Below are 11,057 nucleotides of genomic sequence, written 5' to 3'. Positions count from 1 at the left end.
TCTTCATCAGATCTATTCCACCAAGACCAAATACATTAACATTGTCATGTATATTACCACATTATTCTTTCAGAAAATCAACATGAAATAAATATATATATAGTTGGTCTAAGAACATGAAAATCAATAGCCAGACAACCTACTTGTTTTATTATAATTTTTTTATTAGATTTCTCATGTGACATTTAGTCTGCATTCAACTCCAATTATATTTATTTAAAGGCATTAAGAGTATACGTAAATTAAGGATAGTAAAACCTATCGACTTTACAGTGAATAGTAAAAAAATAACAGATAAAATTTAAATGTTTTGGACAAAGAATTTAATTCAGAAAAAAACTAAACTAAAATATAAACAAAGAGAAAGAAATGTATTCTAACAAATGAGTACATCATCCCTGAGAACACTGAAAACCTGTCAGATACTATGTTATGCCCTGATAACACAACTAAAGGTCAAACATTTTTCATTATGTAATACATTTCTAAAAGCATCACTTTTACATTGTGAACTGACTCATTCTTTAAGAAATAGCTGGCTCAGAGATCTGCCTCAGACTGGAATTGGCAGGTTGTCCCTGAAACTGGTGGCTCTTTGAGGAACCGGGTAGCTGCATAGATCCTGATATATTCGAGCCATCTGATCACTCGCCATGTCATCTGAGACTTCCAGATTCCCACTGCTGTACTGGGATCGCCGAGCAGTCACTGCATCCACCAACTGCTGACAGTTCAATGCTGTGATCTGTTTGGACAAAGCATTAGGTTATTTCTATGTTTCATGCTGTTTTCAATTCAGGTTATATTAAGAATATTAACAGAAAAATATGAAAATAATCTATATCAAATAACCTTATTTTATCGTCTATGAGTAAACTAACAAATGTAGGTTTATTAAGAAAACCACCATTTTCATGGTTTACAACAGTTTAATTATTTAATAAATTAGTCTGAACAACATTTTACAGTATTTATCTGGGTTAATGTTCTTTTATAAATCTACAATTGTTTTTTCATGTTCTATCATACTTTATAAAATGTAAATTTATACAACTAACCATCTATGAGGATATGTAGAAAGTAGCATCAATACTAAATGCTGTAAAAGTATTGTTCACTGTTCATGTTAGCTAATTCATTTAAATCTTGTTAACAAACTGAACCTTACTGTGTAAGGGTTTGTTCCCACAAATATAAGATTTAAACATAAAATAAATATTTTAATATCATGAATACAGAATACACTAAATGAGATCAGTAGTGTTTGCGGATATAATATATTTTGCATTACCTGCACAATGATTAATTTACTCTTGACAGTGCTGAAATCATGAAACTCTTCCCCAAAACAGAGTGTGACAGTGGGCTCTGGAGGCTGATAATGACCTTCCTGATATAACTGCAGAGCTGCGGTAAAAAAAAAAAAAACTCCTCTTATTTCAATGTGTGCTATAAATCTTATACATTAATAATGCATACATAATTAATTAATCAGGTCAATTGCATTTCAATAATTGTTCAATAAATAAACTGAATTCATACATGAAAAATAACTTAATAATAAATTATTTTTATAATTAAAAATGTATTAATGACCTTTAAGTACCTTTTATACTGACACTTGATTTTATTCAGTAAATTGCAATTGTGATCTGTATTTCAGCAGTCTATACTGAAACAGACATTTACAAAAAAAGTCTGGAATTAAAATATGTCTGGAAAGATGTTTGTTTACCTTGCAGGAACCTGGCAGTATCAAAGATCTTTACCACGGCATCTCGCTCTAGCTTGCAGGGGTTGGGGTTGTACTGAGGGTCCTGGCCACTCCAGAACACTCTGCTCTGGCACAGACGCTTAATAAAAATGCCCTCTCTGTTAGCACGCAGCAGTACGCCACGCTCCAAATGACTAAAAAGTTTACGGGTGACTTGTCGCTGGCGCTCGTTCTCAATGAGATCTGCAAATGGGAAGTGGATGTTCTGGAGGCTGTCTGGTCCATACAAGAAGCCCTTAGCCAGAAGAGGCTGGCAGGGAGAGATACGGCAGCCTTCTGGATGAGTGGTAACTGTGCTTCCCACCAGCCGACCTCCATAGTAGAAACAAATCATCATCTGAGAGAACGCTGGAGACAGGGAGAAATGTGTGGTTAACTGTCCCATTCTTGAAGAAGTGAGAATTTAAGGAATCAAAACAGGTTTCCAAGGATTTTCCATTAATTTTCAAGCCAACTTAAAAAAAAAAAATCCAGGCATAGAAATCACATTTATATATATATAATCAGGTTTTTCATAGAAATAGAAACCCAAGTATTTATTCATTAATCACATGCAAAAGTAATTCTGCCATGGGCTCTTTGGGAACAGAGACTATGAAAGGTGATTAAAAACTAAAAACTTAAAAGTCCTGAACAAATGTTCTAATATGAGTTCCTATAAAATAAATAAACTCACAACACAACAGAATATACAGCTCATACACGACAGAAATGACATACCAGCATTGAATGTACCTGCAGGATCTTGATGAACAGCAGCTGTTGAATATACAAAACACATAAACATTAATACAAAAATGTCATTCACAACATATTAGTACCTACCACTATAAGAAAGAAAGAAAGTCAGTCTCATGCTGGCCGTGTAGCACATTGCATTTGCAGCCAAGTTAAATTAGTATTTTCCATGTATTATTTTGAAAACACAGTTTTCATTTACTCATGTTTAATAAATCAAGAAAGTACTCATATTAAAATTACTTTTATCTTCTTAAACATTCTTAAAATATTAAAAGTCTTAAACAGTTCTACCATTGTGAGATCCCTGCTGCCACCATTCCTGCACTGAAGTCATGTTACTGCTTTCATCAAGGGGAGAATGACTACGCTTCAGGATGCCTATGTATTCATCATTTGAGGACTGCACACACAGATTATGTAAGAATAAGTCATCAGTCAAATATTAAATCTTCATTCCCCTCAATACCTTCATTATTCTGAGGGAAAACTGTGCAGTTAACACATGGATAAATGGCAATACCTCTTTAAGAAGTTCATCCAAGTTTGGTGAGCAGCCCATTTCAGTATCTGTGCTGCAACCGGAAAGAGCAGAGACTGTGCCTTTACCCACTACAAAATAAAATATAATGCCACTAATTAACTAAATTTGTAAAGACATTACATAATATGACACAATTTACTTAACATTACATAACATTCACTATGTAGAGTAACTGAACTTCTATTAATGCATGTCTGCATAAGAATTTGTCTCTGTGCTATTTCTAATGTTTCTTGGAAAAGAAAAACAAAGCACACACGTACACTTCTGTTCCTCCTCTGGCACAATCCGGTACACTTTGTAAGGCTCAGAGATGTCAAGCTGGGAACGGTCAGTAACTTCCTCAAAATCTGGGCTCTTGTTGAGTGCACAGCGCAATCTGGTCTTCCATGTTGCTGGTTCAGCTTTATCCCCCTCCTTAAACTTCCCTTTAAATATCGCCCACGCCTGTGAAAACACATGCTTAGTCAGACACCACCACAACATCTGAATTACAAAAAAAAAAAAAAAAAAAAAAAAAAAAAAAGACTTATCAAGTAACTGAGGAGCTGAATAGGCTACAGTGAACATTTCATTGTATTTAAGAACAGACAAGCAGGCACAATAAACCATTAATGTAACAACAATATAAAATATGGTTACACTTTGTTTTGATTGTCCACTTTAGACAGTGTAATAACTGTAAGTAGCTTTGCATGTTAACTAATTCTCATTAATTTGCAATTACATGTCATCGAATTCTCATTAATTAGCAACTACAGGTCTACTATCGTTAGGTTAGGTTTAGGGTTAGTAGAATAATTTGACATATACTTGCAAAGTTTCTCATAGTCAGCATATTGTATGTTGTGGACCCGTCAAAATAAAGTGTAAGAAGATATTAAGCAGAAAGTGTACTAATACTTTAATGACTGCTAGGTGACATGTAGTTGCAAAGTTACTTACTGTTAGTAGAATGTCTAAAATGGACTATCAAAATAAAGTGTTAAACTAATATAAAATTTGTTCAAGTGAATTTAGTAATAAAATATAATTATAATGAATAATAATAATAATAATAATAATAATAATAAAATAACAATAAAAAACAGGCTTTCTTGAGGGTGAAAGTCAGCAATGTCAAACTGTGACAAAATCTCAACAGATGTAACGGTCCAGTAGTTCATGTTAACATAATTTAAAATAAAGCACTGGACATTTAAGTTAGATGTAATGTTCCTGTCAAACCTTTGCATATCATATGACATTGTCTAAAATATCCAAACAGAGCTTTATCATCTACATATTACAAAAGTATATGCTTTTATCAAAAAGCGACAACTACAAAAATAATATCATATATAAGTTAACAGTGAATAAATATAAATTAAACGCTTACTTTGAAGATGGACGCATCCACCTCCTGGTTGTAATCTTGTTTTCCCGCATGTTTCCAGGGGATTCTGAACATGGTGCGGTTCTCATCCTCCCATAGCAGTCCATTGTATATGTTACTGTTGATTTGTTCTATAAGCCACTGTTTTAGTCTGCGACCACCCGGATTCATCTTTTACACACTTAAGTTTAAAAGTCGTTACAGCGGACTGATGAGGAATATAAAATTAACATTCAAACCATCCACACCGCTTTATTTATAATAGACACCCGCTAAAGTGAAGAACGGAGAATATAATGAGAGCGGATTGGCCAGCGCAACGCCCAGGCGTCCAATCACTATGCCTTAGGGCTAGCGTTGCATGAATATGTAAATGAGATTCTACGAAGCGGAGGCATTTACAAGAAATCTCGCTCTGGAGGTGTGTTAAGTGATCTGAAGGGAAAGAGGGGAAAGGGACTTTACAAACTCATCCTTCTGATATCGGAACACAATTCATTAAACTCTCCCGGATATAAGTAAATAATTAAATAAACACACAAATAAACGAAGTCTGGTTTAATTTGATTATCGCATTACTGGTTAATCTGAAAGAAAAAAAAAAGAAAGAAAAAATAAACAGCATCAATGGTATAATAATCTGACAAGAAGTAAAATGAAAGTCTATGCAATCTTTTCCAGATAGTACATAAAGTGTAAACTATTCAGCTCACAAAACATAAAAAACTGTTGTATATTTTATCCAACATGAAAAATGTTAGAAAGTAGATTAACATTATTTCTAAATTCTAATTCTAAATATATATATATATATATATATATATATATATGTATGTATGTAACTACAGCACAAACCCTTAAATGATTGTTGTTAATCATCATAAGAGCATTTTTGGATTTACATTTATGCATTCACATTTAATAATGAATGGACAAATAAAGCCTGATTGTGGTGGCATGTTCTGAATTGGTTAACGTCTCATGTCACAGCCATCTAACCTGTTGTCAGGAAGTTTAAAGATCATGTGGAAACCATAAAAAAGCGGATCTTGGAAAGGTAAGGTTGCATGCTGGTGGTGCATTTGAGGATATGAGCACAGGTAGTGGTCGTTGTGAAGGAGTTCTCTCTTTAAGACAATGTGAGAGGAAGTTGAGCATGACACGACTCAAATCAAAACAAGACATTCTTACTGGTTCAACAGTGTGAAGTAGGGATGGGCAACAATATGGCTAAAATGTATGCTAATACAATCCATTTATAAAACAATATACTTTATTCATTTATTTATTATTGAAATAATTGTGCTATTTACCATGTTGCTTAATTGCATATGGCTAACAAATCATCACATAAATTTTGTGCAAAACAGTGGAGAACTGGGAAAAGGAACAATAGCTGATACTGCAGTGGCAACAAGTGAATAATACAACATTTATATCTGTGTTTCTTAATGAAAAAATTACTTTGTTGTTGTTTTAGCTAAGCCAGATCCATCACTTTATATAAGGCATCCTACATTAACAGAGTTAAAGGCAAACATAAGCTGTGATTTAATTGATTTGTGATTTCAATACAATTTGCATCACACTTATAAATTTATAAATGTTGCAGAGAAATACAATTTCATAAAAACTTCACTGGCCAATTTTCATAAACAAGGCCTTACATAAAATCAAGTTCAAAACAAAGAACAAATCTAAATCATGTTTGGTGTAAAATTAATGAAACATAATTTAGAATTGCATTACATTTTTTCATAAATAATATAATAATCTAATAAAAAAGGGGTTAGCCACTGGCTCAACTTACCAGGACCTTCGGCTAACTCTTAGCATTTTAAAGTGAAAGTGAAAGTAATGTGACATGTGGCCAAGTATGTTGACCCATACTCGGAATTAGCATACTAGGAATTAATGCTCTGAATTTAACCCATCCAAACTGCACACACACAGCATAAAACACACACCTGGAGTAGTAGGCAGCCATTAGTTATTTATTTTTTTATTTATTTTTTTGCTGCGGCGCCTGGGGAGCAGTTGGGGGTTCAGTGCTTTGCTCAAGGGTACTTCAGTCGTGGTATTGAAGGTGGGAGAGAGCACTGTATTCACCCCACCCACCTACAAGACACGAACCCGCAACCTTTGAGTTATGAGACCAACTGTCTAACCATTAGGCCACAGCCTACCCCAAGCTTGAATCATCCAGCAGTTTAGACCTAACATCAAGCTAACATTATAGCATCATATTATAACTTCCTAAAGCCTAAAGCACATACACGTGTGATATTTCTTCAGATTTGTCTGTAATTGTTCAGACACAAGAAGCATGAATCCTTGAGCATATAAAAATCACTAAGAACAACAACAACAAAAAAATTAAAATATTTTTTTTTTTCAAGTCAAGTAACCTTTATTTATACAGCAATTTCAACGATACAGATTTCAACAAAGAAACTGAACATATTCTGAAGTTGATTTTTTTTGGCATGATTCCCGCAGAGTATCTCACCAGATTTCAGGTTGTGAACTTAAGTGAATTCGCCGCATTGTTTGTCAAGCAATGGACTGGAAGTGATATGAGCAAGCACTTATAGACACTTTTACCCACGATTCATCGCCAAAGTTGTACAGATATGAGTAACCCAACGACTTTACATGAGATCTGCTTCCCCGCTGGAAGAAGCAAGATATTTAAGAAGAATCAAAGTATCCACGAACAACTGGCCATTTCACTTTTATTTCATCTCTGGACATCTTCACGAAGCTAAGCAAAGTTTCTTTCATTTTATTGCCTAGTGCTAGGCGAATATGCTTCAGGCATTGCTCATTGTACAAAGCTAATTGTTCAGTTGTTTGCTAAGTATGCTATCATATTACCACACCGGTAACACTGCCAGTTAAATTTACTGACGAGCCTTGTGTTGTCAAGGCTGTCGATATGAACAGGCTGCTGCTTCAGGCTCATCTATTGGGGATGGCTTCATTAAACTTATCCGACTATTTCCAACACACTGTGTTTAAATCTGTGATATGCTGTTGCTCAAGCTAACTGGCGTTAGCTACAGTTCATAAATTTTCTGGTTCATTATCTGGACAAGGGCTAATGCCGGTGGCTTAAATTTGACTACTGACCATATGCCGTACTGCTTTAAAGGGGCATGCTGCTCTTTTTAGCTGTTATAAAATAACACCCTTCACTATTAGGGTATTGGGAATGCTTGCTTGTAGAGGCTTTTCTAGTGTACAGTACCATATCGTGCTAGACCTGCCGTTGCATAAACGGGATTTATGCTTTTACCAGGCTCCACTGCGAGCTTGAGATGACTGCGCGCACACCTTCCCAAAAGGTCAAGTCTTTATACTTGTCATGTTCGCCGTCGTACAGGGCTATACGGATGCTTGAAATCCTTGAAAATGCTTGAAATTTAATGCAGCGTTTTCAAGGTTTAATAAAAAGAAATGCTTGGATTTAGATAAAGTGCTTGAAAATGCAGTGCATTGGTTCATAGTAATTTGCTTTCTTACTGAATGGTTAATCATTGTTTTTAATAAAAGCAGCTCCGCTCAAGTCTGCATGTGTGGCTGTAGTGTGGTCTTTATTAATGCGCGCTCTCCGATAAAGGAAAAATAAGAAAAAAACGTCTCGCCAGAGTTGGCTGCTTAAGTCAGCATTGGCAAGAAAATGACAAATTATGGTAAACCGAAAACTAAATACTTGTATCCCCCTGTTAAGTCTGCTTGGTTTTGTTTTCCATGTGAGAGTGTGCACTTTTGAGCATATAAAGGTAAACAAAATTTGCCCTGCTTAGTTAAACTAAATCTTAAGACTGTCGCGCAGAGCCGAATTAAATAAATGGACTACACTAGGCAGGCTGCATTTTTTGGGCCCTCCTCCATCGATGTTATTTATGAATTGAAATCTGAAACTTACCAAAGTTACTAATAAAAGTTAATTCACATTTTACATAGCCTAGTATTTGGTTACAAATGTCACACACCTGGACTCATTTAGTGTTTTTGCCCCAGTGACCCAGTTTCTGTCTTCCATGTTTAGTTTGATTAGTTCCCAGGTGTGTCTATTATCTTCCTCATGTGTTCCATGTCCCTGTTAATTTAGTTATTCCATCCACCTGTGTTTCCCCATTATCCTTTGTACTTAAACCTTGTCCTTTCAGTTCTGTTTGGTCGGGTCTACTCGCTCACTACTTGATACTCACGAGCTACTTATGTGTGTCTTCCTCTGTGAGCCATGTTTGGATAACTCCTATGTTGGATAATAAAACCTTATTTTGTTTATCCTCGGCTCCGTGTTCCTTCCGGCAGCGTAGAACCGTGACAGAAGACCCGACCTAAAAGAAAGTAGAAAACTGCGTGTTTTCCCTCCATTTTGTTTTTGTGTTTTCAAAGTCCTTTTGTTTCATAGTGTTGATGGATCCCCTCTCTAGCCCCGGATTCCTCCTCCTCATGCTGGAGCAGGAGGGATGCTCTCTCGAGGACCACACCAGACGGTTCCTTCTGTTAGCTAATGCCACCAGCTACCCGGACGACGCGCTCTGCGCCTTCTACAACGCCAGCCTGAACCCCAAGTGCAGAGCGTTGTCGTCCGAAGATGGTCCTCGGGAGGATTTCGCCGCATTCGTGGAGTGGACTCTGGTGAGAAATGGCTCACCTTTCCCCGTCTGCCCGATAGAGGATCTCGCCAGTCCCACTCCTCGTGGAGATCGAGGGCGTGGAGGAAAGCCCTGCCCACACTCCTGCGACTGAGGGTGAGCTGTATGCAGTCTCTGAAGATCGTATGGAGCAAGTTCTGGATCTGATGGACTGGTCTATGGAGGTAATCCCTAATTTTCCTGTTTCCCCGCTGGTTCCGTCCAGCCCTGATTCCCCTGTATACCCTCTCAGCCTCCCACTCCTACCTTATCCAGTCATTTCCTCTGCTCCATTTCCGCGGGTTCCATCCAAACATGAATCTTCTGTCTCTCCGCTGGTTCCGCCCAGCCCTGTATCTTCTGTCTCTCCGCTGGTTCCGCCCAGCCCTGAGTTTTCTGTTTCTCCGCTGGTTCCATCCAGCTATGAATTTTCTGTTTCTCCGCTGGTTCCGCCCAGCCCTGAACCTTCTGTGTCTCCGCTGGTTCCGCCCAGCCCTGAACCTTCTGTGTCTCCTGTATTCCCTCCCAGCCTCCCTCTCCCACCTCCTCCCAAACCTGCTGGTCCCTCTACTCCACTTTCGCTGGTTCCGTCCAGTCCTGATCCTCCTGTCCTTCCTCCCATCCTTCCTCTCTGTCCTCCTCCTAGACCAGCCAGTTCCTCGCCATCCCTGCTGGTGCCAGTCAGTCCCGCAGCTCACCCTCAGTCCGCGCCATCGGGGCGCGACGGTTCGCCACTGGACTGCCAGTCTCCAGCTCTGCCTTGGCGCGTTAAAGCCCTGTCTCCGCCTCCAGCCTCCGAGCCCTGGACTCCTCCTCGGTCCTTCGACCCAGCGGCTCCGCCTTGGCTCTTAGCTCCCTCGTCTCCACCGTGGCCTGTCATCCCACCTGCTCCACCGGGCTCCCTCGTCCCTCCGGCTCCACCTTGGTCAGTCGTCGACCATCCGCCGCCTCGGGACTCCACTCCTCTGGTTCCACCTCGTCACTCCATCCCTCCGGCTTTGTCAGGCTCCTCCTTCCCTCCAGTTCCACCTCCATCCTCGGTCACTCCGGCTCCACAGCGGTCTGCCAGGACCCCGCCTCCGCCTTGGTCGCCTGAGCCTTCTGCTTCACCTAGGCCCTCCGGATCCTCGACGTCCCCCTGGCTCTGCGGCTGTGCTGCTCCATCTTGGGCTCCTCACCCACCGGTGCAGTCTCCGCCTGTCGGCCCCCTGGTGTCGTCGACCCCTCCTTCACCATGGCTCCTCCCGCCGTCGACCCCACCTTGGATCTCCGTCCTGGCTGGTCTCTGGTGGACCATCTGGCTCCTCCTGCTCCTGTCTCCTCCCTGGCTCCTCCCTCCGTCGTCTCCTCCCTGGCTCCTTCCTCCGTGGTCCCTGTCTGCTGGCCCCCTCCTGGGAGTCTGTCCTCCACCGGAACCTCCTCCCAAGTTACCACACACGCCTTCCTTGGTTGTTTTCTACGGTGCAAGGACGCACCTACAGGGAGGGGGGGAGTACTGTCACACACCTGGACTCATTTAGTGTTTTTGCCCCAGTGACCCAGTTTCTGTCTTCCGTGTTTAGTTTGATTAGTTCCCAGGTGTGTCTATTATCTTCCTCATGTGTTCCATGTCCCTGTTAATTTAGTTATTCCATCCACCTGTGTTTCCCCATTATCCTTTGTACTTAAACCTTGTCCTTTCAGTTCTGTTTGGTCGGGTCTACTCGCTCACTACTTGATACTCACGAGCTACTTACGTGTGTCTTCCTCTGTGATCCATGTTTGGATAACTCCTATGTTGGATAATAAAACCTTATTTTGTTTATCCTCGGCTCCGTGTTCCTTCCGGCAGCGTAGAACCGTGACAACAAATTGGTTGTGTTGTATATTAAACAGTCTATCTGACTATTTTTTGATATTCATTATTTATAAGCCATTACACGGCTCTATTAAATGCTATTAAATTATAGGGAAGTCGTGGCCTAATAGGCGCCGCAG

General features: G+C 39.5%; 1 protein-coding gene across 1 annotated transcript; it reads right to left on the bottom strand.

Annotated features, from left to right (window-relative positions):
• Positions 1-339: 339 nt before the first annotated feature.
• irf8 (interferon regulatory factor 8) lies at positions 340-4,710 on the bottom strand. The gene is made up of 8 exons (XM_026231361.1): positions 4,435-4,710; positions 3,320-3,503; positions 3,036-3,124; positions 2,807-2,915; positions 2,495-2,533; positions 1,736-2,122; positions 1,292-1,407; positions 340-745 (listed from the first exon to the last, which is right to left on the bottom strand). The coding sequence occupies exons 1-8, from the start codon at positions 4,600-4,602 to the stop codon at positions 554-556; spliced, it is 1,284 nt and encodes a 427-aa protein (XP_026087146.1). The 5' UTR covers positions 4,603-4,710; the 3' UTR covers positions 340-553.
• Positions 4,711-11,057: the final 6,347 nt, after the last annotated feature.

This window comes from Carassius auratus, chromosome 43 (assembly GCF_003368295.1).
Source record: "Carassius auratus strain Wakin chromosome 43, ASM336829v1, whole genome shotgun sequence".
Classification (NCBI taxonomy): domain Eukaryota; kingdom Metazoa; phylum Chordata; class Actinopteri; order Cypriniformes; family Cyprinidae; genus Carassius; species Carassius auratus.
The sequence above is the reverse complement of the archived record's forward strand: the minus strand, read 5'-3'. Positions and strand labels throughout refer to the sequence as shown.

Bases quoted from the DNA above. Each gene is read 5' to 3' on its own strand.
- irf8 (XM_026231361.1), bottom strand. From the start codon at position 4,602: ATGAATCCGGGTGGTCGCAGACTAAAACAGTGGCTTATAGAACAAATC. The intron at 2,916-3,035 runs GTATTGCCATTT...CTGTGTGTGCAG, and splicing joins TGGATGAACTTCTTAAAGAG to TCCTCAAATGATGAATACAT. The intron at 746-1,291 runs GTAATGCAAAAT...TTGTCCAAACAG, and splicing joins GTAAATTAATCATTGTGCAG to ATCACAGCATTGAACTGTCA.